Source organism: Triturus cristatus, chromosome 2_2 (genome assembly GCF_964204655.1).
Source record: "Triturus cristatus chromosome 2_2, aTriCri1.1, whole genome shotgun sequence".
In the NCBI taxonomy this organism is placed as follows: Eukaryota; Metazoa; Chordata; class Amphibia; order Caudata; family Salamandridae; genus Triturus; species Triturus cristatus.
The window spans coordinates 217,137,778-217,163,946 of NC_140582.1; the positions used below are offsets into that span (position 1 = coordinate 217,137,778).

General features: G+C 44.7%; 1 protein-coding gene across 9 annotated transcripts in view; it reads left to right on the forward strand.

Moving 5' to 3' along the window:
* The window catches only part of PALM2AKAP2 (PALM2 and AKAP2 fusion), an 843,707-nt gene that overhangs the window by 794,782 nt on the left and 22,756 nt on the right, over window positions 1-26,169 (forward strand). For all 9 annotated transcript variants that reach the window (XM_085641250.1, XM_085641251.1, XM_085641258.1 and 6 more), the window contains one exon: window positions 22,775-25,220. In XM_085641250.1, coding sequence (XP_085497376.1) covers window positions 22,775-25,220 — 2,446 coding nt within the window. The remainder of the gene's footprint in view (window positions 1-22,774; window positions 25,221-26,169) is intronic.

Below are 26,169 nucleotides of genomic sequence, written 5' to 3' on the forward strand. Positions count from 1 at the left end.
CTGCACGTTGTGTTGTAGACTGCTGACGCTGAGGCGATGGGGTTAGGTCCAGCAGAGATGCGCCCGTGGGCACGTTACAATGGGCTCTGCTACTCACAGACCGTGCTCTGTGGTGTTGTGATCCCACTCCCAGAGTTCATGTCGATTGCTCGTCTTGGCGGCTGGCCGTTCACAGGCGCCCTCACCATGAAGTCTTCTGTGATGTATACCCGCTCCCTACTACGCTCACACACACAGCCTACGTCAATATTTTTGTACCCAATGAGCTTGCTTCATACGAGGCACAAACAGAGAGGCGGGAACATTCTCGTTTTTAACTTGAGAGCTTACCATGTACATTGTGTTCCACGCGGTTTGCCCTAGAATCTGTGCTCCCATCAGCCACGCGTAACCTTCCAGATGCGTTCGAAGACATTGGGCATTGCATCTGCACTTCAGCGACATGTAGGCGCTATAGAAACACGGAAAAACGTTTTTTGATAATATGACCGAAATTAGCTTACATGTTTTAGACCAGGCCGTACAAGCAAACAGCATCTGTTCTAGACTACATGTGTCTCCCATTAACCCTTACTAATCCAGTCAAACCGTGAGGGGGCGGGGCAGGGGGGTTGGGCTGGAAGTGTTGAAGAGCTGAAACCTGATGTTCCCTGAAGTCAGTAAGAATCTTAATGCTTTTGTGCACCTCTGGTGAACTGCGGTCTTTTATTTTTTCCACAACTATGTTGCCAGTGCCCAACCACCCACGGTTGGCTTGCCAGGAGCCTCCATGTCCCCATGAATATCACGTTGTTTCAGCCCGATCGAGGAGAAATTCTGACTACATCTTCCAGAATGCATTGTGTTAAATGAAAGCCCAGGCCTAGGAACAGGGTTTCTGTTTCACTCTAACAGTTGTCTGGTACCAAATCTATCAAACATACCAAGTGGGGAGACTTCTGTTATGTTCGTATGTATGTTATACTCGCCTCTGGAATGTGTGTGAAGCCTGCATGTTACAGGTTTGATGCCAGGCCCGGTGGATTCAGCCTTTCAGCTTTTGGGGGTTAACAAAGTGAGTGGTATTGTGTACACGTGGTTATGTACAGTGACTCGAAATGTGGTAAAAAGCGCTATGTAAAATATTTTGTCGGTATTATTAATAGAAATCGAGGCACAAAGGTGTGAGGATATTGAACTTGTGGTGTACAGATTCAGTAGACTCCCACCACAGGCACCCAACCTGCTGAACTATCTCCCCTGCTTTACGGTGATACTCCAACCTACTTCGAATACAGAAAGTTAATGGGTACAAGTAAAACCCGCATCATGGTTTACCAGCATTTTATGTCCCCCAGCGGCGCATAATAATATTGCAAGCCCCAAAGTCTTGTGTAGGAGGCCACATGTAATAATATCCTTTTAATATGCAAGCGGGGGCATTTAATCCCACTCAATCCTGACTTGGGGCAATTTGACAACTCTTTCGATGGATACGGAAACCACTTATTGAGTGGTTTATTCAGTCCTTCTTTTCTTTCCATTCTGAGACTTTTTTTTTTATTACATGGCAAGGACTATATGCACTACACGCACGTGGCCTGGCTTGTGTCCTTCAAATAATGGCGCTGCTCCCAACCCAGTCCAATTTGAGTATGAACTGACTCTTTTTTTCCCATTTTTAAAAATTATTATTATAGAAGTCTCGTGTTTTAGCCTCCCCCGTGTGTAGGGAGTGGGCCAAGATATAAGGGGGTCCCAGGATACCCAGGACCCAACCCAAAGGGGGGTGCCCCACTAAATTCCACCGGTTAAACCGTCCTATGCATCAAGCAAGGGTGTCCTTGAGTTCGCTACCGGTGAGTGCAGTGTAGGCGAGGCCGGCCGTGGGCCCTCGGCCGTCAAACCCTGCAGCATGTCACCCCCAAAGTCCCTCTCTGTATCCCCATCCTTGCGGATCAGTCTTAACCGCTGCTCCCCACTTGCGTAGGTCTGTCTAGCCTGGGGGGGATTAGCCCGTGCCCAGTGAATAGCGAGGCTATCCCTACTAAAGGCAACTACTTCTATTCCCCTTGTACCGGCCCTCTGCACTCGCATGAGCTACGCTTGGTGTCATGGAAATGCTTGTACCCTAACCCTGACGATTCTCACACAGGCTCCCAGAGAGCCCTGCGCCAATCCAGACGCAACTCTCATGCTGGTATTATCCAGCATGAGAGGAGCGTAAAGATTGGGCCGAGCGGGCTGGTTCCATGCTCCAGCGGGGACTAGGAGCCTGTGTTCCTGAGCCCTGCGGATATCTCCAACCAACAGATATCCAAGTGCGCATGTCGGTTTGGCCAGCCGTGGACGGCCGGCCAAACCGACATGCGCACTGGCAGTGCCTGAGCTCGCCACTTCTTGTACTGCGGGAAGCCCCGCCCTCAAGACTCAGCGGCGGCTCTGGAGTAAAATAAAATGATAATAAAGCAGTTTTATTAACTGTGTTATTATGATTTTATTTTACGCGAGTCTGCTGGGTCCAGCAGTAGGCGACGATCCTCCGCCATAACAGAGGAGTTGCCCTTGGTGGGGTGGGGAGGGGGGGGGAGGGACTAGAGGACCTGCGTTGGCAAGTTCACATTTACATTCATTTAAAGTTGTTCTGTTTTTTATCTGTTGGATTTCATCTTGGGTTATGTCATTTAATATAGCACTTCATTACCATTTTCTGGTGCCATGCTTTTGGACTTTAGTCTCCCTTTACCGTGCTCATAGAGCGAAGGGGCCTGTTGACATTGTAGAGGATTGTGTTTCGTAAAGGTAGAGGTGATTCATCTGCCCAGGGCTAAGTTTTAGCTCATGATCCCAAATTTACAGATGAGTTGACGAACAACAAGGAAGGGCCTGACTTGACCGAGATCATACAATTCAGTCAAACGAAAGTCCGGGTTTGAATGCAAATCTCCTGGTTCTACGACTCACCACTGAACTCCAGGACACATTTTCCTGTGAATGAGTTGGTATCATGCTGACATTTGCTGCCTGACAGGGGCATAATTGGTGCTGAATGTGGGGATTGTAAGGGGTGCTCTGCGAGGTCTGCCCGCTGATAATTGAATTATCGTCTCAAGACCTGTCTGTTCGAGCAGTAGCAGCACCCCCGCCCCTGCCTCAGCGCCTTGAGACCCTCACGGGTGAGTAGTGCGCTCTACAAATGGATTGATTGATTGTCAACTCTTTTCAGACAGCCATCTCTCAAACTTCTGCTTACAGCGAGCTAGCGGGGGCAGGTTTCTCAGAATCCATATCTGCACGCTGCCCCTATGGAGGGAAAGAGCTCTTCTGTCGAGGGCAATGCTTGTGACCAAGAAAGCGCAGTCCCCCCTCATGCTAAGCCTCAGACTCAACAGCGGCTTTGTCCCGCGGGTCTTCACCAGGCCTCAGCAGGTCTTCGGGCCATGAGAGCCTGGCTTGGGTGAGCGAGAGCTCTTCCATCAACACGTGTCTCCTCTCTATGGCCGAAGTAAATTAAATTTGCAAGGCAGCGGGCCACTGCATGCCTTTTGATGGCTCAGGGACCCTGCAGGAATTGAGGTGAATGGATTATGAAGGGGGAAGTTGTGTAGCACGCACAATGTCAGATTCTCCTCGGTGGACCCGCTCAATCCCGCCCTTGTTGCCCTGCTCGCTTTAAGACGATGAGGCCCTCTTCATGTTGGCACTGTTCTCTTCTGTGACTAGTCACCACATCGGTCCTTCAACCCTTTTCAAGGGATTTTCTTCTGTTAGATTCTGATCAATAGTGAATATGAATTGTAATTGTGAAGCGCTCACATTATTTCTTTATAATTTGATGTTGCAGAGGGAGCACTACAACTTTTTTCCATTTTAACAAACTTTGTCTTCTTTAATGACCGATTTGTGCGCTAGGTTTTGACTCATTTGGAAATTGCAGTAACAGGTTGGTTTCCATGCAGTTTTTTTTTAATTTTGTCTCTTACAGGCAGGACCAATGGAAGTATGCGTTTCTGCAGCCGCAGCTTTTTTTTTTTTATACATTTGTCACATAATTCATCATCTGCTGCATAATCTGCAGCTTTTAACGAAAATGTTGTTTTCATGCTCAAATGGATCACTAATTACTAATAACATGGTAACATGCGTTCGCACACAAGGCCCTTCTCAAAGGTTAACTGGTCATCTTTCAGTTGCTTACTGATGTATTCGTTTTTTAAACTGCTACTGAGGAGAGATGTTTGCCCAGACTGTTGCCATCCGTGGTTAATTTGTAGAAAAATAAGTGCCGGGGCTCTCGTCGGGAAGCATGCATGTACCAGCCTGTTTCTCCTGTTAGCGCCACCTAAAACAGAACCAACTACTAACCATGAAAGTGGGGAGAGGATGTGGCGTAATGGCCAGAGCTGCCGACTTCAGAGCTAGGGAACCAGGCTTGAGTCGCGGCGTCGGCTCAACATCCTGTGATTCCAGGCAAATCACTTAATCTCCCCATGCCTACAATACATGATTGTGTCCTTAAGTGGCACTCATGAAAAGCGCCGGTATTGATGATTAAGTGCCGGTGCTGAGCACTGGAAACCACTGGCTCATATTAAGCAGTGCCAGCAAGTAATAACTGTAATTCACGGATGTAGCTGGAAACCTTTTTCTCCGATTAAATCTACAACCGTTCACCTGCTCTGTTTAAGGGTTTCCGGCTCATTTTGTGTTCACCGTGTGATATCGGCTCTTCACCGGATGACTACCCATATCATGCGACACATGGTGGCAGGTGGGGGATGTGTGTGGAGACACAGTACACATGTTAGATACACTGACTTTGCTGAAGTTACTGCAATGTGCCTCAATCAAGTCCAGCCTCTTCTGGGAAAAGACCCCTCACTCTGCTGACCGAAAGTCACTGCACCACGCCATTTATAGGTTTTATCCCTGACTCCGTAGGCACATTACAGATTATTACCACTGCCGGCGAGACGAGAGCGGGCACGCGCCGCTGGGCATCTGTTCCTTCGTGAAATTGAAAGTAAAGGCTCCCTGCTGCTCCACTTTACTCAAAGTCATTTGTAATTTGGATTACTTGGAGGTGGATTAAAAGATGTTCCGTCGCCCACAGCAGTCCGTGAAATAAAGAGCTCACCAAGCCATCACCGTCGGGGCGGCTGAGGGGAAGAGACGTTGGCTACAAGGGTGGACATCTCTTAAAGGCTTACGCCTTGGTCTTTCAGTCCTCTGCTTTTTCATAATGTGCGCCCCTCTAGAAATTGTTCTGGGGCAAGGATGATCATCATCATAACAACAATCCTAATCCAGCGCTTTTTTGTTGTTTTTTTAGGCGCTTCATGCTGAATGCCACGTCATGAAATACGGAGACTGCCTAGTCTTGATTATACCTCATTCGACCACCTTACACTTTTTGTATCTTTATCCACTCTTGACGGATCTCTCTTTATCTCCGCTTTCTTCCCTTGTCACTGTTTGCCAATCTTGGTCTCCATCCTTCTATTTCTCTCTCCTACCATTCTCTCCCTTGCTATGGGGAAAATTCTGATAATGAAAAGTAAGTTGCAGTCCCCCAAAAAGAGTGCTATGGGTCAGTGCTCAATTTGTAAAAGAATTTGTGCCAGGCCCAACATTTTCTTCAGAAGTTCCCAGCCGGGCTATCGAAGGTTTAGCTGCTGATCACCAAGGCTTTAATCCTCCACCAGACACTCCCTACCGCTCTCGCTCATCATTTCAGGCTTCCTTTCATCCCTAGTCTCCCCCTAGTCACTGTTTTTCCTGCTGTTGCCTTTCCCTCTTTCTTGATCTGGATCAACGCTTGATGAGGAAAAACAAGTGCCGTTTCCCTAGAATGGGAGCTGGTGGACCCCACCTGCAGCCACCGGCGCAAATTACCACTGGCCAAGAGCCACTTGCCTCAGTTGCTGGCACAAATAAAGCACTAACCTAGGCACAAATGGGAGGAGCTCAGCAGCGACTTTACGAACAAGTAGTGGGAAACGCGAAAACAATTCTCTGGGCAGTCTATGTCCAGACCACTGAACTTTAGACTTCTGCATCTGTTGGAGGTCCCTTGGTTCAATGTCTAGCACTCTAGTGGGAGGTCCTTAGGAAGCCAAGGCCCCAAACTTTGCCATGGCCTGCTCACTCACCTCCAGGCCAGAGAATTCTCTTTCTTCAAGAAATTGCTCAACACTTCTTGTTCTGCTGCTCGGCTATTTAGATATCATTCCCACTCGTCTTCATCTGTTCGCGTTTCATTGGTCGGTAGCTTCTTTCGCCAATGCCAAGATGTTTTCAAGAATGCACGTAGCGCTTAAAAGTAATTAATGAAATCAAATATGCGTGAGCGCCATTTATTGAAAGCCCATCTCTTCTAAGTCCAGTGTAGTAGCACACTTGGAAAAGGATGTACTGAGGTCAGCGGCTCACATAAGTGAGGAGACCTTCAACACATTTTCTCCAGCTATGAAGATGGAAAGAAAAAAAAAAATGCCAGGGTGTCGGTCTTCTCTTATTTTTTTTATTTTTTTAAGGTTGTTATGAGGTTTATTTATTTCTTTGTTTTTGATACCACACTATTTTTATGTAGGTATCCGGTATTAACCCCAAAGAATAAATAACAAACCGCTTTGCAGCAAAGATAATAAGAATCGGTGCTATAGCCACAGGTGGAAGGAAAATGATAAACAATATTGAGACGAGTGAGAGCTATATTTGGGTGACAAGATTTTTAAATCCAAAAAAACGGGGCATTTCACAAAAATAGAAGGGCTACAACTTTACATCAACCGAAGAGAACTATAGCTCACATCAACATAGAAACACAGTCAACGAGGCACCAAGGAAATAAATAAAATGCGTTTTTTGAAGCCATTATCTTAGCTGTTAATTAAATTGTTTTTTATTAACAGCGGACAGTCCTGCTTTAGAACACAGACAAACCTACCTCCCATATTTTTTCAGTCGACCCTCTCTGCAAACTGGGACATGAGCCAAAGTAGCAGAAATTTGCCAGGACAGCCGGTAAAAAATTGGCCTGACTCTGCACATCCGAGGCGCCTGGTCACCCTAATCTATATGCACTTTTTTATTGGCATCAGGATAACCCTAGAGCATTTAAAAGATATGTACATATTTCACTATACTAATTCACCACTAATCCTTATGGGTACCGGAGTATCGTGCTACTCGCCCAAAAAAGTGCTTCAATACCTCATCAGGGGTAGTAAGCGCTATATAAATGCAAACCTTTTTCCCTCTTCTATCCTTCTCAAGCCACATAACTGACTAACATATCCACCACTCCAATTACCTTCATATTTCACCATATTAATTCACCACTAATCCTTTATGGGTTCCGGAGTAGCGTGCTACTTGCCAAAAAAGCGCTTCGACGCCTTGTCGGGGGTCGTAAGTACTATATAAATGCAATTACATTGGTAGTCGGCAATGACTAGACTTCTGTAGAGGGCAGGATCACTAGAGTAAGGTAAGGAAGATATATACATTTGTAATAAGAAGCTGCTGTGGGAAAGAGGACTTGTTGAGGGAGTAGTTAGTACAAGAAGTATACATGGAGCTCACCTAAATCCCAGAATGGAGAAAAGAGTTTAGCATAATGCGTCTAGTAGTGTGAAAGTGATGGGTTGTGTGCATTTCACGTCAGCACAACAGTAGTTCAACAATGCAAAATCTGCACCATCAGCATGCAAGAACCAAGTCGGCGACATTGGGGTTGTTTAATCCGCGATTGTTTAGTTGGGCTTTGAAGATTAGGGAAGGGAGTTTTAAAGGGTTGGAAGGGCTTCCAGATCCTGGGTGCATTCCCTGAGAAGTTGCTCTTGATGGCGGACATTTTTTATTTCTTTCAAACAAGGTGTTTTGAAAAGCAGTTTGCAGTTGCTTCTTAGGATCCAGTTTTTACTGGACAGCTCCTGTTTTTGTGAGGCGGGGAAATAGGTGTATCGCCTGATGAGTGAAGCAAGATGTTTTATGTCGGTGAGATTCAAGTGTTAACCACACAGGAAATTTAGACAAGGTTATTTTCTTGTGTGGGAGATGGCCACCCCTACAAAAGAGGAGAGTGGTTTTGCCAAGGTTACTTATTGCACACAAAAGAGACGTACTATAAATAGCTGTTACAGCTCTTGGGATCACGTCTGTGATTACATGTACAGCACGCATCCCGAGGACTGGTAGATCGCCTTACTTTGTCTACATTATCTCTGCATACCGTGACATCATCAGCTTCACCACGTCAAATACCTGAACCCAGACACCATTTACTTGTCAGTACCAGTGAAATGGCCAATATACGGTAAGGGAAGTAGGTATATTATATAAGGGAAAAAGTTAAAGGTATAGATTTAGCAGTAAGGAATAGGTTTAAAGAAAGGGCAATAAAAGTGTTAAGTGTGGTGGGGTACAGGAAAGAGTAAGCAATGGGGTGAAAACGTGGTTCATGGTAAAGATAGGAGTTAGGCAAGGGGAAGTTTTAGGTAAGGATACAAGGCTAAGGATTAGAGGAAGTGAAGCAGGTTAAAACAAAGGAAGTGTTGGGGTAATGGAACAATATATATTGATGGCAGGTAGGTCATTTAGCTGTAGATAAGGTAATCTTGACGAGGTATAGGCAGGCAAGTTAGTTTGTGCAATCAAGGTCACTTGTCCATCAAGGGGGGAGCCCGCCTTCGGCCAGTGTTCGTAATACATCAAAGCATCGCGAGACTACAGCCGTCAGCCAGGGTAATTTACAATTAGAGCACCGGTCGGTCGGGAGCCAAAATATCCTGCTCCAGGAAACTATTGAAGGCGAATAGAATAAACCCTCCACAGAATGTCAGAACTACCCCCTCCTCCCACACACAACGCAGTTAACAGTGCCCAATTTGTTTTTTTTAAAAAAATACGTGCCAAGGCTCTTGCCAGGAGGCCACTGCATCTTGCACCACACATTGCCCCTGCCATGCTGCCAATGATAGTAACAACAGAACTACTAACCGTCACACTCCTACAAGTGTGACGGTTGGACTATTCCAGGCTCCCAAAGCTATAAAAAAGGCTTTGACGGCAGGTGATAGTCATTTTTAATGTAGATCGCATTAATAATCAACTTTTGTTGTGGTCACCTCTACATTGGCAAGACAGCGCCACCTTTTGGCAGGCTGTCACAAGCATGGGAGCTGACCATTAAATGCCGGTGCTGGTCACCAGAAGCCACCAGCTCAAATTAAGCACTGGTTCCCATGTGATAAAATTACATAATAATGAAGCAATACTATCCAAAAATGTGCCACGTTATTCATATAATTTGACTTTTCTTGTTCCTTAATTCTGTCAACCCTGCGGCATAATGTGGTGGTTCCACTGCTGTATAATTCCGGTGGCTCTGTATACCTGGCATTTGAAAACCTTGCAGTGGCTTGTGTTGCATCTTCAGCACCAGATATCGCTTAGGGTTGTGGAGCAGTAAGTGACTTGTGTGCATCATAGAATGAGGGAGGGCTTTGAGTTTGCCCTCATGTTGCTTGTGTTAGCTTTTTCCGGGACAATGCCAATTACTTGACTCGAAATGAAGGTGGGCGTTGATGGGGAAGCTGCCGACTTCGTTTGGTTAAGGTGGGCGGGAGGTCTGTGTTATGCATAGTAGACCTGGGAATAAGCTGGGCCTTACTAAGGGGTGGGCACTGTCCTGCACCTGTCGCTCGTGCGTGACGTCCCTGTGACGGAGCTGCTTCTTGGATAAGAACTGCGTCATCGTGTTTTTTTGTCCAGTTTAAGATGAGTGTGTCAGTCAAGGCTGAATGAACCGGTTTTATGGGGTTAACTGACCACAAAACGAGTTGTGGTTGGTTAAGTAGGTTAAATTACAACTAAAACATTCCGCAGATTTTGAACTTCCTTTTCCGTTTTATCCACCTTGATTTGATCTATTGCAGACAAAATGATGACGGATTCTGGGAAGTCTGGCACACTCATTCCATGATTCAGATCCAGTCTCGAGTTCTCCGCGAGGTCACTTTCCCAGGGCCACACCGAGTTCATCTTTGCTTAATTTCTACCTTATATTGCACATGATATTGTCATGCACATTTTTTAAAAATGATTCAACAATAGAAAAGAAGGTTTAGTCCATTCATAGTTCAACAGAAACTACGGGAACAACCTGACACACAAACAGTTTGTGGATTATTAAAAAAATAATAAAAATAAAAACGTCAAGATCTAGTTTTAATATAACCGTGCACGTGCTTCTAAGCAGGCAGATGTTCTTAAACAGACCTTTGAGCTTCAATAAACATCACACGCAAATATGATTGCTGATGATGCCAAAAAGGGTGTTTTGATTTTTGTAATCGTAAAGCACAGCTCTAACATACAAGAATGGCCAAAAAGGATTGAGAATGGAAAGGAAAAAGCATTCCTAAAGTAAAATATTGGGACCTGAAGTAGGCTTCTTTGTAGGTGGATGTGTGAATGTGACCAGGCAAAAGGCCGTCACTCCCAAGTGCAGGTTAGCCAGCGGCAGAAGTCGGCCGACCCTTTACCTCCTGCTGCGTGCCATGGTGGGTGCCAGCAAAATACCAGCTGAGCCGATCAAATGGTGGAGGGAGCTGGCCCACCGTCCCAATATGTATGTACGTGTTTTTTATTTTTGACTTTTATTGATTACGCACAAAGCTGCCTCCAAGCCAGACCTTTAAGTGATGGGTGGAGAGCTTTCATCGATCTCAGCAACCTAGGATCGCATTCCAGTCCATCAGTTTTTAGAGTTCTAGGGTTTCACTGTGGGATCCTCAACATCGTCCCGTAAGCTTCTCAACTGAAATCGCAGGCAGTTGATTTTGGGATTTTTGTAATTACACGGGCCCACCTTTGCACCATTTCCCCCCCCCCCCCCCTTCAGCCACCCCTGAAAGCCTTTACTTATTTTTTGTCTTCAAAGTTTGGTGGGCTAATGAGAGGAGAGGGGAGGAGAGGAGTTGGCCTAACGGCTGGGATGGTCAACCTCAAATCTGGGGAACCGGGTTCGAGTCTCGGCAAGGACGCTCAGCATCCTGTGATTCTGGGCAAATCGCTTAATCAATCAATCAATCAATCAATCAAATTCTTTATTTCGGCCAATTTGGCCATAAAAGATGCAAAAACAATATAATTAAAATGCATCCACATTAGTTTAAGAACATAGTAAAATACATAAAACCATCATAGTATAAAAAGAATTTCCGATTGCGAAAGGCGTTAAGAATCATAGCCAAAAGGATCAGTCTTTAATATATTTTGACCTTAACTGCCACATGGCCATTAAAAATTTAGCAACTGCAAATACTATGTGGGGTGCCGTGCTCGTTTTCAATATTCTAAGGGAATGGAGATAGCTCCTTAAGCCCAAGTTTCTGCATAGAGGAGCTAACCAGTATTTTCTGGGTCGATTGTATGCAGGACAGAAAAACATAATATGGGGTTCTTCCTCATCATAAATGCAACAACCTGGGCAGATTTTATCCGTCCTTTTTGTCCAGTTGTAAGTAAATGTTTTAATGGGAAGAGTCCCTAGCCTCCATTGGATAAATAATTTTCTAGCTAGTATGGGGAAAATTATGTCCATAAACCCTTCGAATTGGTATAAATCCTTAAAATCCAAAAATCTAACAGTCAAAATACCTTTATTGGTGGCAGAAACAAGGGAGGCAAAACTTTTTTCCCTATAAATACCCACAAGGTGTTTGCGTGGCACCTTGAAACAGCCTTGTTCCGGGGAATCCCATAGTTCGTGAAGACCTAGTCGGTAAAGTTCTTTCTTTATAAAAACCAGCCACGGGATTTTATCACAGAAATTATAATTCATGACATGGGCAAGCTCTTGCCTGTAGTGTTCGAGCTCAGCGGTGGACCAAAGCCTATGCCAGAATCTCAGTGGCATTAATTCCAGGTCTTCTCTTATGGAGGGTAGACCCAAGTCTAATCTTAGGGGGAGAAGGGGTGTGCCACAAGGGAGGGCCAAAAGGCGCCTTATGAAATTGTTATTTACTTTTACAATTCCTAGACCCGCTTTGTGTCCCCAAAGTTCTCCACCATAGGATGCGGCTGCTCTTGCTTGCGTCTTATACATCTCAACTGCCGGACTGATAGGTTTGTATGTAGAGGAATTTGCCACTTTCAGAATTCCCCCTGACAGTTGAGAAAGCTTGAGCCGACTTCTAGTCACCTGAGGTTCCCAAGATAAATTCTCATGGAGAGTTACCCCCAGATACTGGAAGGTATTCACCCTCTCCAATCTTTCAGTGCTCAGAGAAGGATTAGGTCTGGTTTTAGATGATGGATTAAATATCATAAACTTGGTCTTTTCTGTATTAATTTCTAGACCATGTTGCTTACAGAAAAGGCCAAATCCATCTAGGATCCGTTGGATCCCCATCGGAGATTTTGACAGCAGGAGGGTGTCATCTGCAAACATGATGGCGGGTACCCTCCTGCTGCCCAAACAGGGGGCATCATTGTCGACAACAGTGTCAAGATGTGCTATGACACTGTTGACATAAAGACAGAACAGGGTTGGTGCAAGGACACAGCCCTGCCTGACCCCTCTGAGGACCGGGAATTTTGATGATAGTGCTCCCAACCTCCCATGCCTGACCTGTGCGTAGTTATTCTCATGGAGCCTGATAATGGCATTTAATATATGGGTCGGAACGCCTAACTCCTTTAAGGTCTGCCATAATTTTTTCCTGGGAACTAGGTCGAATGCTGACCTCAGGTCCACGAACACCATGTACAGCCTTCCCCTCTCGATGGTTACAGTTTTCCAATAAAGGAGAACGAGGCGGAAGATCTGGTCCATGGTGGACGTTTTTTTCCTGAAGCCAGCCTGAAGAGGACTAAGAATTTTATTGTCCTCCATCCACTCCGAGAGGTGGTTCAAGAGGAGGCGAGAATATAATTTTTGAGGGACATCTATGAGACTTATTGGCCTGTAGTTGGCTGGGAGAAGAGGAGAGCCCTTTTTAAAAATTGGAACTATCTCCGCCCCCAGCCAAGTACAGGGAATCTCCATCCCACCCAGAATGGAATTGAAAAGTATGAGGAAATAAGGACCCCAAATGTCTGGATGAAGACGAAAGAGGTCGCCAGGCAACCTATCAAGACCCGGTGCCTTGCCCTTCGCCAAACCCCCGATTGCATTAACCACCTCGACAAGAGTGAATTCCAGATCAGATGTGGGGTCATGGGCAATTGTAGGAGCCACATACCCCTCATCATCGCATCGAAGCGGTTCTTGATAAAGCTGTCCAAAATGGGCCTCCCATATGGATGCTGCAATGTTTGACTCCACTGCAGCTTTGGGTTCTGCCGTGCCGGCATTTACCAGAGACCAAAATTTTCTCATATCCCTTGTTTCAAGTGCGAGTGTGAGATCCTGCCATCTGTTCCAATCCCATTCTGACCGTGCCACTGCCATAGCTCTCCTGTAGTTTCGTCTAAGCTCAGAAATTTTAGTTTTATCCATACCTATTTTGACTGTATTTAGTAATTCTGTCTTAATCTTTCTACAGGATGAATTATACCATGTTGGGGTACGTGTTTTATTTTTCCTCTGCGGTAACACTGGGTAGAAAACCTCACCCAGTGCACCCACTAGGTCGTCATGGATTAAGGCCAGCTTCTCGTTAAAATGCAGATCTTTAGGCTGCATAATTAGCAAATCCAGTTCTTGTAGCTTTGGGAGTGCTATCCTGTAGATGTTACTTATGGACTCCTCTGAGTTCTCCAGTTTCCCCCACTTGACCCTGCGTCTGTTTGAGCTAAGTACCAGGTTCCCAGGATCATGACCAAGCTCAACAGAGGAAGATCGCACGGCAGCCACAGGATGCACCATCTCCATTATAAGTTGCCTAATAAAAATGAATGTGTCACCATGTAACGTAACTGGTGCTCGTGTAAAGCGCTCTGATACCCGGTACCTTCGGGTCAAGTTCGTGCTATATAAAGCTCTATTTAAAAAAAAAAAAAAAAGCAGGCTGTGCTATTGTGGATGCATCCTAAACACAAACACGAATCCGTGTTTGCTTTCTGCACATCTCAATGTTGCTCCTCACTGGAAGTGTCCCACGTGCCCAGTGTTTGTTTTTTGCTTTTTGTACTGGGGTGCCACCCTAACCACTGTTCCGTGCACCACATTTTTTTTAAAACTTTCCCAATGCTTAATTTGTAAATGAATAAATAGGTGCCCTGGGTTCCCGTCGGGAGGACACTACAGTTTGTACCACATATTGCCCCTGCTGTGTTGCCAATGATAGTAACAACACTGCTACTAACCGTCCAGTGGCGTAGCTAGGCCTTAGGCCGCCCATGGCGGCCCCTGCGTTTGCAACCTGCACGAGCCTAATCAAAGAGCGGGGGGAGGAGGATGGTGCTGGCATTCAGGGGGCTGTGGGTAGGAGCGGGGGGGGGGGGGGGGGTTGCTGCCGATTCTTGTGACGGCTGCAGGTAAGAGCGGGGGAGGGGGGCCGGGCGCTGCGGCAGTACGCCTCCACCCGCACCATCAGCCACGCCGCTGTAACCGTCACACTCCTCTAATAAGTGTGACAATTTGGACAATCCCAGGCTCCCAAAGCTATAACAAGCATTGGCATAGCCAATAGGTCTCGCCTTTGGGACCTTATAAGTGTTTAGTCATGCAACAGTTGCATAACTAAATACTTATAAGGTCCCAAAAGCGAGACCTATTGGCTATGCCAAGCGGCCCTGCGGCCGCAAAAGTGAAAGTGATCGCGATCAAACATCAAAGCGGCCGTGCGGCCGCGAAAGTGAAAGTAATTGCGGTAAAGCGCGGCGGGCGCGCGCCCGCGCACATGCACTGTAGCTCTAGGCTGGCCTGGTAGCACTTTTTGGAGCCCTCTCAATAAGTCTCGCCAGACCAGCGCATGCGCTGGGTCAGGCGAGACCTAAAAATGGCTTGGGCGGCAGATAATAATGAACTGTTGTAGTCCTCTCTAAATTAGCCATATAGTGCCATCTTGTGACTGTCACAAACGCCGGTGTTGATAAGTAAGTGCTGATGCCAAGCACCGGAAACCACTGGCTCAAGGTAAGCACTGTACCTTCCCACTCCTTGAACTGCTTTGATGTATATTCTCACTGTGAAGTGTCTGGCATTAGACACATGGCAGCATGGAGACTGTATCCAATGTTTTAGCTTGTCTGTGCGACTACAGAGTGGGATGAAAATGAAACTAAAGAAATGAAAATCATATTTATAAAGCGCACTAATGCCCGGAGGCATCTAGGCGCTACCCTACAAGACAAAGGTGGCACAAGTGGACTCTGTCCTAGAAACAGATAAAAAAAAATATCTATTGGTCGAAATGTTGCGTTTTAAGTGCTTTCCTAAAGGAGAGAAGGTCTCTCATTTTCTTGAGATTGGGAGGAAGGGTGCTCCAAAGTTTGGCTGTCCAGATCACGAAACGTCTGCCACCAAAGTTGGATCTTCCAAGCTTGGTAACTGCTAGATTGTTAACCGTGGACTGGACGGAGAGTACCACAGGAAACGGCTTTTGAGGTAGTCTGGACCGGATCCATGCAGTTCCTTAAACACGGTGCAGAGTGCTTTGAAGTCAATGCGCTTCTTCATGGGCAGCCAGTGGGGTTAAATTGGGGCTTGTGAGGCTGATTCATGCCTGAGAATCCCAAGTAGCAGATGAGCTGCCGCATTCTGTAGAATCTGCAGTTTGTTTAAAAGTTTATGAAATCAGCAAAATGACATCATGGCCCTGCCCTAAATTGGGTGGCCCAGACTAAACTGCTAGATCGTCAGTGAAGTGCAGGTTGATTCCAACGACACGCCGAGCTTGGGCACTCGTCCGGGCGCACACGTCGCAATTGGGGAGACTCACTTAACGTAAGCAGCATTAAAAATAATAGCAGGAATGCTTGAGACAATAATTGGTATTCACTCTGGCCCACATTCCAATCCACCGTTTTTAGCTCTTTGCCATTACAGGCAGAGATCAACAACCTGCAACTATATGCAAACCAGTCTTGAACTCCAACTCAATAAAGCATTTTTACAGTCATACTGCAACAACAGTGCTGCTCAACCTTCAGCCCTCTTCATACACACTCCAGTACGCCGACCGGTATGTAACCATTGTGTCAAGACGCCCATTAACTCCTGAAACATCCCAGTAGCGTAGAAGGAAGCGTCTTAGGGTGAAAGTTTTACGGGAAAAGACTTTATATAATTGATTTCCATTACAATGCGAATCATCGCTTTATGCACTGCATCGACCTTGCTTAGCCGAAACTACATTTTTGTGTACACTCTAGTCTGCGCTTTTCCAAATAGTGCCATGTTTAAGTCTGGTCTAGAGACACATTTAACTGCCTTGTAAGCCTCTCTTAATAACAAATCATGACTAAGAAATATATACATAGAGAGCTTTGGGTTAACCCTCTTCAGCCTGTTCAAATGTCATTCCTTCCGTCCTACTAACACTTGCAGCATGTGCAAGGTGTCAGCCCACTTCACCTGCATGCTCTCTTGCACCGTGAATGATGGCATGTTGCCTGATCATGTATGCACACTACCCTAAAAAGAAGTGCAATTCAGTGCCAGGGCTGGTGGACTACTATTTTACTCTACTTATGTTTTTTTATTTTTTTTATTGCAAGCCTGTGGCTGCCATGGTTAGGCTTTTTTTGTGGCATATGCTTGCAAAAAACACAAAGTACAAGCCTGGAAAATTGTGATGTGCGAAATATGCATAATTTGCTTTTGAGTAAATATGCAAAATTTCAGGGAAATTTCGTGAAATGCAAAACTGGCATCTGATGCTATATTTTAATGTGGAATGCATCCTCAAATGCATTTTGGACACTCGGAGGCATTTTGCGCCCACAAATTAGAACCAAGCACACAAGCCCTACATACAGTCATTCAAGATTTGGTTACATTCCCATGCACTTGTGACCCTTTTTTGCTGCAAACGGCGCGTAATTACACAGCTGGCATAATAACACAATTTTGGGAATTTTGCATAATACAAAATATTGCAAGATTATGCCAGCAAAACAGAAATATCACCCAGTCTTGTGTTAAGGCCACGTCTGCTGACTTTGCCAGTGCTTGTTGTTTTTGGCTTCTGTGTGGGTCAGATGCCTGTGTGCATCCTGTGACTGGAGATATATTTGTGGCAAATGGTCGTCAGTGCTGTTCTGCCGAATGAGCTGGTAGTGCTCACTTTTGTAGAATCTGAAATGCCACCTTTCCCAACTTGTGTTACCCTGGTTGGATTTTCAGTATGTCTGAGTCGTAGGCCTGAACATTGATAATATTAAGCTGTGCTGAACATTGAAGCATTGCTGCTGTTTCAGGGATAACCTGCCATGGTTGGATAAAGGCTTTTTTTTTTTAAGGTGCTGACATTTTATGGGCACATTGTGGGAAAATGTTAGTACTGAAATCAAATCATTACTCCAAATCGAAATGTTTACTACTGCTGGTGGCACCCGGTGTAACAGTCATTTTTTGCGCTTTCTGTCCCCCATGACCACCTCCTCCACTAATTCCCTCACTACCACCCTCTAATAGTGCCCCTCATTTCTTCATAACCCCTCTATCACATGCATTTCATTTTTTTTATATCGCTAGTCTTAGTTCACTCACACTTAGTTGTGTGAAGTACATGGTACATAGGCGCAATAACTCTATGTGCTGAATTATGAGTCAAAACTGCCTCTAGACAAAACTCTGATCTCATTATTCACCAGAGTTCTCTTGAGTGTGTACAAGTATTGTGATACGAATGGAAAAAATGAACGTGTCACAGCCCACCTTTCTTCGTGCTCACCCAGTATTTATGGTAAAGCGGCCCAAGGCCATTCCGGTCTCTAGGGAAACCACAGATGAATCCATGCCAAACTAAAGATGGGCCAGCGCCCTGGCCCTGCAAAAGAGGGCAGATTTTGAGTCCTTTGGCTAGGGTCACTTCCCTAATCCAGAGTGGCACACCACGCCTGACATTGAATGTGCATGCCAATATTTGCTTGAATCTTGAAGGATCTCTGTAGCTTTACGGCTGCCCATTATCACCCCAACACAACTAGGCAAAGGCATACAGAAGCAATAGCTAAAGGATGTGTGGGAAACGATGAGACTGATTACAAAGTAGGTAAAAAAATACATTAGTTCCTACAGGTGGGATCCTAGTCCCCAGGCAAATTCTTTAAATAATTCAGACACTCATCAAACCTTCCCCAGTTGTTTCACACGTAAGATTTTATATTTTCTTTCTCTATATTTCGCATAACCAAAAACATAAAATAGCATAATCCAAAATAGTTCATGATTTCCTCCTACCCATACAATCTAAACCCGGTTGCAAACCAACACAAAAACATATGCAATCCGTGGGGAGATAGTTCATTACACACAAATATGAGGGATACTTCCGCCTCCACTCAGTATGTGTTTGTAAATTTATCCACATCATTTTTGATCCATTAGACTTCTCCACTTTTTTGTGGTCGACGCGTTTCAGCCCACTGACTCGGGCCTCATGAGGACATGGGTAAAAATAGAAAGAACTAGGTTCGGGTCTCGGAAATGACGCTGAACATCCTGTGATTCTGGGCAAATCACTTAATCTCCCCGTGCCTAACAAAAAAGAATGTGTCCGCATGTAACGCAACTGGTGCTATGTAAGCGCTCTGATACCCAATACCTACGGGTCAAGTTGACACTATGTAAAACTACGTAAAATAAAGAAAATGAAGAAAAACCACCTACAAAACAATTTGCACAAGTCAATATCTTAAATACTCTGCATTGCTTGTATGAGACACCACAACTCCCATGCATGTGATTATGTAAGCACTAAAAATGTATAAAAATAATAATAAAGCTATAACCCCATATACCCGTAAAAATCCATGGAACGGAACCACATATATATAATGTCGCCTTGGTGGTCTAAATTCAGTAGTAAAAAGATGTAACACCAACCACCAAAAGAAACCTCCACTTTTTACCTATTGCTTCTGTTTAACACAAAGTAGCCATTGAGCATCACTGTTGAGCTTTCCATTTGTTTTGTGATTTTTATTATGTTGAACGCAGGGAGACTCCAGCATGTCCTTTTCATATATCCAGACCACGCCCCACCTGCTAACGCCCCCTTTCTGTGCTAGAGTCTCCTATGTTTTGCTCGAAAATGTATGAAATCTCTGCTTATTAGGTAATAAATATTCCATGCTTTCCTGCACGTCAAGGCGAGAACAAGAAATGTATTGTTTCAATTTCGTTTTTTATCTTCATGCTGAATGGGTTGGATTTAAGAAGCACGATTTCCTTTCCACCTCTTCAATCTCCTTTGCTTTTCTTCTTCTTTCTCCTCTCCATCTAATTTCTCTCATTCCTCTTTCCTTTTCTTTCTTCTTCCTCTTTGTCTCTTCCTCTTAGCGGAGATTCCGCCACTAGTGCGGAGGTCCTTTGTGGATCAGGCCCCAAATCTTTCAAGCGGTGCCTTTACTTTCTGGGAGATTACCAATGTAAAAGTAACTTCTTGGTACCACCTGTGAGACTCTGGCTAGGCCGCTCCATTCTGTGTTTTGGTAGCACGGTCCTCTCGTTGTCTTATGTCAAGTGTTTAAATCACTTTCAGTGTCATGAAAGGGCTTTGTGTTGCTCTCTCAGTTGCTGATTTGTTGGCACTTTAGTACATGGTTTGCTCTTTGTTCCACATTGGCGTGTTGCTTTATTAAATATAGTACTTCAGAATTTTAATTTTCCAAAATCATTGCTTTTTGATTGTGCATTGTGAGTGAATCTGATGATTCGTGACCCATTAAAAACCATTTCATTGAAGCCCAGGCGCATTGGAAGTTTGTCGACCCATTCGCGTGGGCAGTCCTTATAGGGTATTGCATGAATACAACACGGATGAGCTTTTTTCGTTCCCTCTGCTGGGTGATGTGGAGTTTTCCACCCATAAATGAAGAATAACGTGTGGCCTTGCTGCTTCCGCAAAGTTTTTTACATTTACCTCCAGATGTTTGTTGGTAGTAAATGGGCACGACTTTGCCATGTTGTACAGAATCAGCAGAATGGGTGGTAAAGTGCAGTAGGAAGGAATCCTTTTCAGATACTGGGGACAACTTTGTCAAAAACAGACGGTAGAGCGTTTTTATATCCAGGCATAGATGAGGTTCTTGGGCTACTAAAACGCTGAAATAATTGCGCCTAAATACACATGAAACCTGTTTTCTTTTTGATGCTGTTTTTATCGGCGTTCGATACAGTTTACCCCTGAAGAATCCTGTGCCATAGGTTTAATTTTTTTTTTTTAATTTTTTGTTTTTTTAAAGAAACCTTTTTACACAATAAAAATACATACAAGGGCCTACAACCACCAAGGCCGGCCGCTACAGAGCCCGAGGGCCCGCAATGCAACGCCACACATTCAAATGAACCAGAGGCGAAGCTCCCGGCAGTTCGTGAGCACATGCAACAGGCCGTGGCCATAGGCCAAGAGCAATCGGAAAAAACAGTTTCATTTTCTATTAAATTCAACACACACTCAAGGCAAGCCATAGGTTTATTTGTTTCTGGTCTCTTGAATTGATACTCAGTCTCTTATTTCAATAACATTGTTATCAAATGAATTATTCATTAAAAATGTTAATGAATCAAAAAGGGCTCCCTTCTATCGAGCAATTAGTCAGTTGCCAAACTCTCTGCTGCTTTTCTTCTACACAATCCTGAAATTAATGTAGCTCCCCCTGGACACAGAGTGGCCGTCTTGTGTCCTCAACACCCTCCTCACACAGGACAATCACCCTTTTCACTTCTGATTCCTACATCTGCTCAGATTGCTATCCCTAGTGTGTAATTTACAATCCTGTTGGGCAGTGGCGTAGGATTCCCCCCCCCCCCCCTTCCACTCTTAGCAGCTTGGGTAGCAAATGCAAATGGAAAAGTAATGGGGGCGGGGGCAGTGAACGCTGATGGGTTTTATAGTTGGCCCATTCTCACTTCAGGACTGCAGACAGTCACTTAAAACGTTTAAAGGGAAGGGCGAGGATAAGAGGTACCTGTCATGAGTTGTTAAAGTGAGCCCAGTTCGGAGAAGGAAAGCGAAAAAGGAATGATGGAAACATCTAAAAAGAACAGATAGATCAGTAATATTGTGAGTTAGGAAAGAAAAGATCATGTGAGAAGAATTAGAAAATTAAAAATTGATGGTAGAAAATGAAATAGGAAAGGAAGGAAGTTTGGAAAAAAGGGCAGGGCGCGAGGGTTGGAAAAGATTGGATGGAGGAGGGAAAGAATCAATTTACAAAAGTTTGGAAGAAAGGGTGGTTGGAAGGATGAAGGACATATGGATGCAAGCGCGAAAGGATGGATGGATGGATTTAGGTTTAAAAGAAAGTGTCATTGGATGAATGGAATGATGGGGGCATGGATAGAAAGGTGGATGAATGAATCTGTAGACTGATGGATGGGAATCTCAGTAGATTGTTAGAATAAAGATAGGGTGAGGTGAAGGATCAAATAATGGATGACTGGAAGAGTTTGAAGATTGGTTAGATGAACGTTGGGCTTACTTTCTTTATGCATTCAGTATCATCAAAGATTTGGTTCAAAGTAGGGGTGGTATTTGAACTTTCTGGCTACTCCCTTGCTGGTAGGCGGTGTCAACAAAGGAGAACAATGAACCCTGAGCTGTATCATAATTTTATTAAGTACAAAAATAGTGAGTTAAAGTTCAGAGTCCCATGAAGAGTCATGAGCCGAAATAATATTTTGTTAAAAATACTTTTCCGGGATTTGATTGTGTTACAGTTCAATGTGTTTTCTTAGACAATAACAGATACTTAGAGAAAGTGTTCTGCTGCAGGCATGCCATTGTGAAATCAGTTCTGTATGTCTAGTGAAAAAGATATTGTCTAGAGTTCCAGTTTGTTGTATTCAGTTTGGTGTCTGTGTTGGGGGTATCTTAGGACACTGCTAAACAACATGACTCATGGTAGCAAACTATTTTTTTAAATATATTTATGAGAGGATCTTTCTGTTGAGAATTACTGCAACAATCCTTATAAATGCATAGTGCATACATTATTTTGCAAAAGACATTCTACGGGAATGGTTTATAGTTTCACATCAACCTGCAAAGCATGCTTTGGTAACAGCAAAGTTTTAAACAATCTCCAAGTCTCTTTATTTCTTCAATTTGCCTCTAACCTATGCAGCACAAGTCCAGAGAATTAGCTTAATTAAAACCTTTACACAGGGACTTTATAACAAACCCTGGCAAATAAATGGCTAGCAAATATGGCAGAATATATTTCTATGGAGTTCTCTCTTGCTCCACTAAAGGTTACCATTGAGTCAGTGTCATAGTTATTGACCATCCCAGGGTTTAGCGTAGAAAGATATTTTTCCGATATATGTCTAAAGTCAGTCGGGAACAAACATGGCATTAATCTGTAAAGAACTCTTCACCATTCTAAAGTGATTTCAAAGTTAGGAGATGCTGGGAAGCTGAAAGAGATTGGAAAGGGGGACCACAAGAGAGAAAAGGAGGAGACAAGATAGGGGAAAGAGGGTGGATCTTTATGGACGAGTGGCTTTCCCTTGAATGCTAGTATATCACCACCTTGAGTGATTGTGCATTTTATGTAGCTGTACTGTGTTTTACCTGATTGCAACTAAATTGAACATTAGGGGTGGAGAAGGGTGAAGGAATTGAATGCTCTTCTAAAGTTCTGAACTATTTCTCCTTTTTTCTTTTAGAAACTTCCTAAAATCGCAGATGACCATGACACGAAGTTGAAAAAGGATAGAGATCGAAATAGTGCTAGTCCTTTGGATCCTTCAGGTGTAACCTCAGTGAACAAAAAAACCATGGAGTTTGAAATCCCAGTTCCAGAACACAAGCCCAGTACGTTGGTGACTTCAGCAGATTCCATCGATCATCAGACCAATTGCTTTTCTCCTGTTTCCAGTCACAATGGGCTGGACCACCCACACGAGTCCATGGATAGTGATGTGGCGAAGGAGATTCAGTATTTGGATGAGGTGCTGGAAGCAAACTGCTGCGACTCTTCTGTGGAGAACACCTTCAATGGAACATCCTCCCCAGAGCCAAGCACCACTGCTGTAGATGGGACTGCACCATCCATTAATGTTGCAAATGATCATGCGTTCATCCAAAAGGAAATCATAGTGGTGGACCGAAAGCAGCCCCCTGCTGTAGAAGAGAGTCCACCCCGCATGTCCCCAGAGCAGCACAAGCCGAATGGGCATTCTCCATTTGAGCGAGGAGAAGAACCATGCGACTCCTTCAGGTATCCCGGGAGCCCGAGCTCTTCAAACAGTTCAAGGCGCTCCTCCAAGGATGGCGATGTGCCCTTAATCACCCTCAAGAAAGAGGCAAAATTTGAGCTGCGTGCATTCCACGAAGATAAGAAGCCTGCAAAGCTTTTTGATGACATTGACGAGAAAGACAAAATCCGAGTCCGGAAAGTGAGGCCTACAGAGGAAGTTGTCGAACTTGAGAAGGAAAGAAGGGAGCTGATTAGGAGTCAAGCTGTCAAAAAGAACCCAGGCATTGCCGCAAAGTGGTGGAATCCTCCTCAAGAGAAGACACTGGAGGAGCAGATAGATGAAGAGAACCTGGAATCCCACAAGAAGTACAAAGAGCGCAAGCAGAAGCAGCAGGGCTCGACGGTAACGCCACCAAAACCAAAGTCTGTCACCTTTGTACCTCCAGAGCCAGTTGCTGTCAGCAAAGAGGACATTGTTACAGAGCAAATAGATTTCTCGGCTGCCAGAAAACAGTTTTTGAGTATGGAAAATACAAGCCAGACAAATAACCAGGTTGGGCCAAGGAGATCGGTGACGCCCAAACTTTTTACTGTCAAGCCTTTCTATAAGTCACTAAGTCCACCACAGCCAAAGAAACCAACAACTTCAGTCACTGTGACGGGGTTAAACACTACATGTGAAAGACCACCACAGGCTAATGAAGAAGTGACTGAAGTTAAGGCTTCAAAGGTGTCGTTTGCTCCTGAAAATGAGCATGTGGATAGTCACAACTGTATTCCCGAACAATCACAAGACCCTGTGTGGAGCGGGGCTTCGAGCGATGATCTGAGATCCAAAACTTGGCCTGAAGAAAGTGAGTTTACGAGTGCCACAGCGGTCTTTACAGTGGTAAAGGATGACGACCAAGACATGGCTGATCATTTGTTCAGGTCTGTCAGTATTTCCTCTCCTCCAGATGAGTCGGATTCCGGCTTGGATGAGCTGTCTGTGAAATCTCAAGACACCACAGTATTTGAAACGCTATCCAATGACTTCAGCATGGACAACATCAGCGACAGTGGGGCATCCAACGAAACCACGAGTGCTCTCCAGGAGAATTCACTTGGAGATTTTTCTCAGCCCCAAACTCCCCCAACCGGCACACCCACAGATTTCAGGCTAGAAGGGATGTCGAAGTCTTTTAGTGACCACGGCTTCTACTCTCCCTCCTCCACCTTGCTGGACTCTATGTTGCTAGATGACCAACTAAAATACCACGCTGGCTTCCTGGTGCAAAATGCAATAGAGCAGGCTTTAGCTGAACAAGCTGAAAGAGAAGGGTTAAACAGAGAAATAGACCTTACCGGGCAAAGTCCCACCTCCGAGCAAGAGGTATCCACAAAGCATATAGAAAGTAGCACGCCCACCTCTCCTGGTTCTGAGACTCGAGAGAGCCCAGTGGATGATCAACACCTACCCTCTCCTGTACAACAGGTGTCTTCCCTTGTAGAACAGGTATCTTGTCCTGTACCACAGAACTATGATGCTATTAACAGACCAAAGACTTTGTCCTATCAAGATTTTGATCTTGAGGGAGAAAAAAGCCTCACACACTCGTCAGTCTCTCACTCTGTTCCACGGGTCACCGTGGAGGAAAACCGGCAAGAAGGAGGATACTTCAGTAAGTATTCCCAGGCCGCGGAGCTGAGAAGTACCGCAGAAGTGCAGGAGCCCGAAGTGACCGTGGGACCCTTCAAACTGAGGTCCAAGAAGCAGCGGACGTTGTCCATGATTGAAGAGGAAATCCGTGCAGCTCAGGATCGAGAGGAGGAATTGAAGAGACAAAGGCAGAGGATACAAAATCCGCCTAGCCCCGTCGGCAAGACTGCGCCGGCGCTGCCAACTAGAACTGCACTCTACAAAACTGCACCAGGTATGTGTCCATTTCTAAAGCTGTATTTTACACTGCACATCATTTCAGTGTTTGAAGAGGGAGAGGTTAAGCTAGTTTCTATGACCAGAATTGGTTTTCTATTATTAATTGTTTTCAAAGTACAAACTAGTCCAATAGGACACTCCAATTAGAGATGTCCCTCCCATTGCCTTTTGTGTTCTACAGACACTATTTGCAGGACCCCCGCTATACATAAAAAAACATTTTGCACTATGGATTGAAAGGGGTGACACTGTTCTGCTTGAATGGTGGAAAAAAGGTTATTTGTACAGGGATCCCCCTATGACGTGTACTGTGCAGCGTTTAGGTTTCACTAAGTGACTTCTTCCTAAAACAAAAAAATGTGTGAGTAAAGATGTTTTTTTTTTCAGACCACAATTTGTGGGGAATAAAAGAAGAATCCCTTTTTAATTTTTTTAGTGAGTGACCTTCAAGATTAAATGCAATGTTAAGGCAGATCATTATTTATTTTATTAACTTCACAAGACCAAGTGTGTTGGTATGCATTCAAGAATGCCATACTGCTTACTTCCAGCCTGCTGCATTACAAGTCTTACCTGCCCCCGAGGAGCTCTACTCCACAAATATCGCAGACCTGGAAAAAATGGAAGGAGGCTTTTCTCTGCAATCTGAAAGTCACTTTGTTTGCAGCTTTGCTTCTGGCCAGGTATAGGCCCTGTGTCTCACTAAATGGAGATTTAATGACCAATACCTGTGACATTCACCAGTGCAATGCCTTCAACCTCCCAGCAAAAATCAGAACTATCAACCGACCACAAGGTTGAAAGCCCAGAACAACACACAACTGATTGAGAGTACACATTTACTACCACATCCCAGCATCCATCTACATGACCTGATACGGACTAGCATGATTGTGGGCATCCCTGCTAGAACACGTTGCACCCGCCAAACTTTCACACGGGTC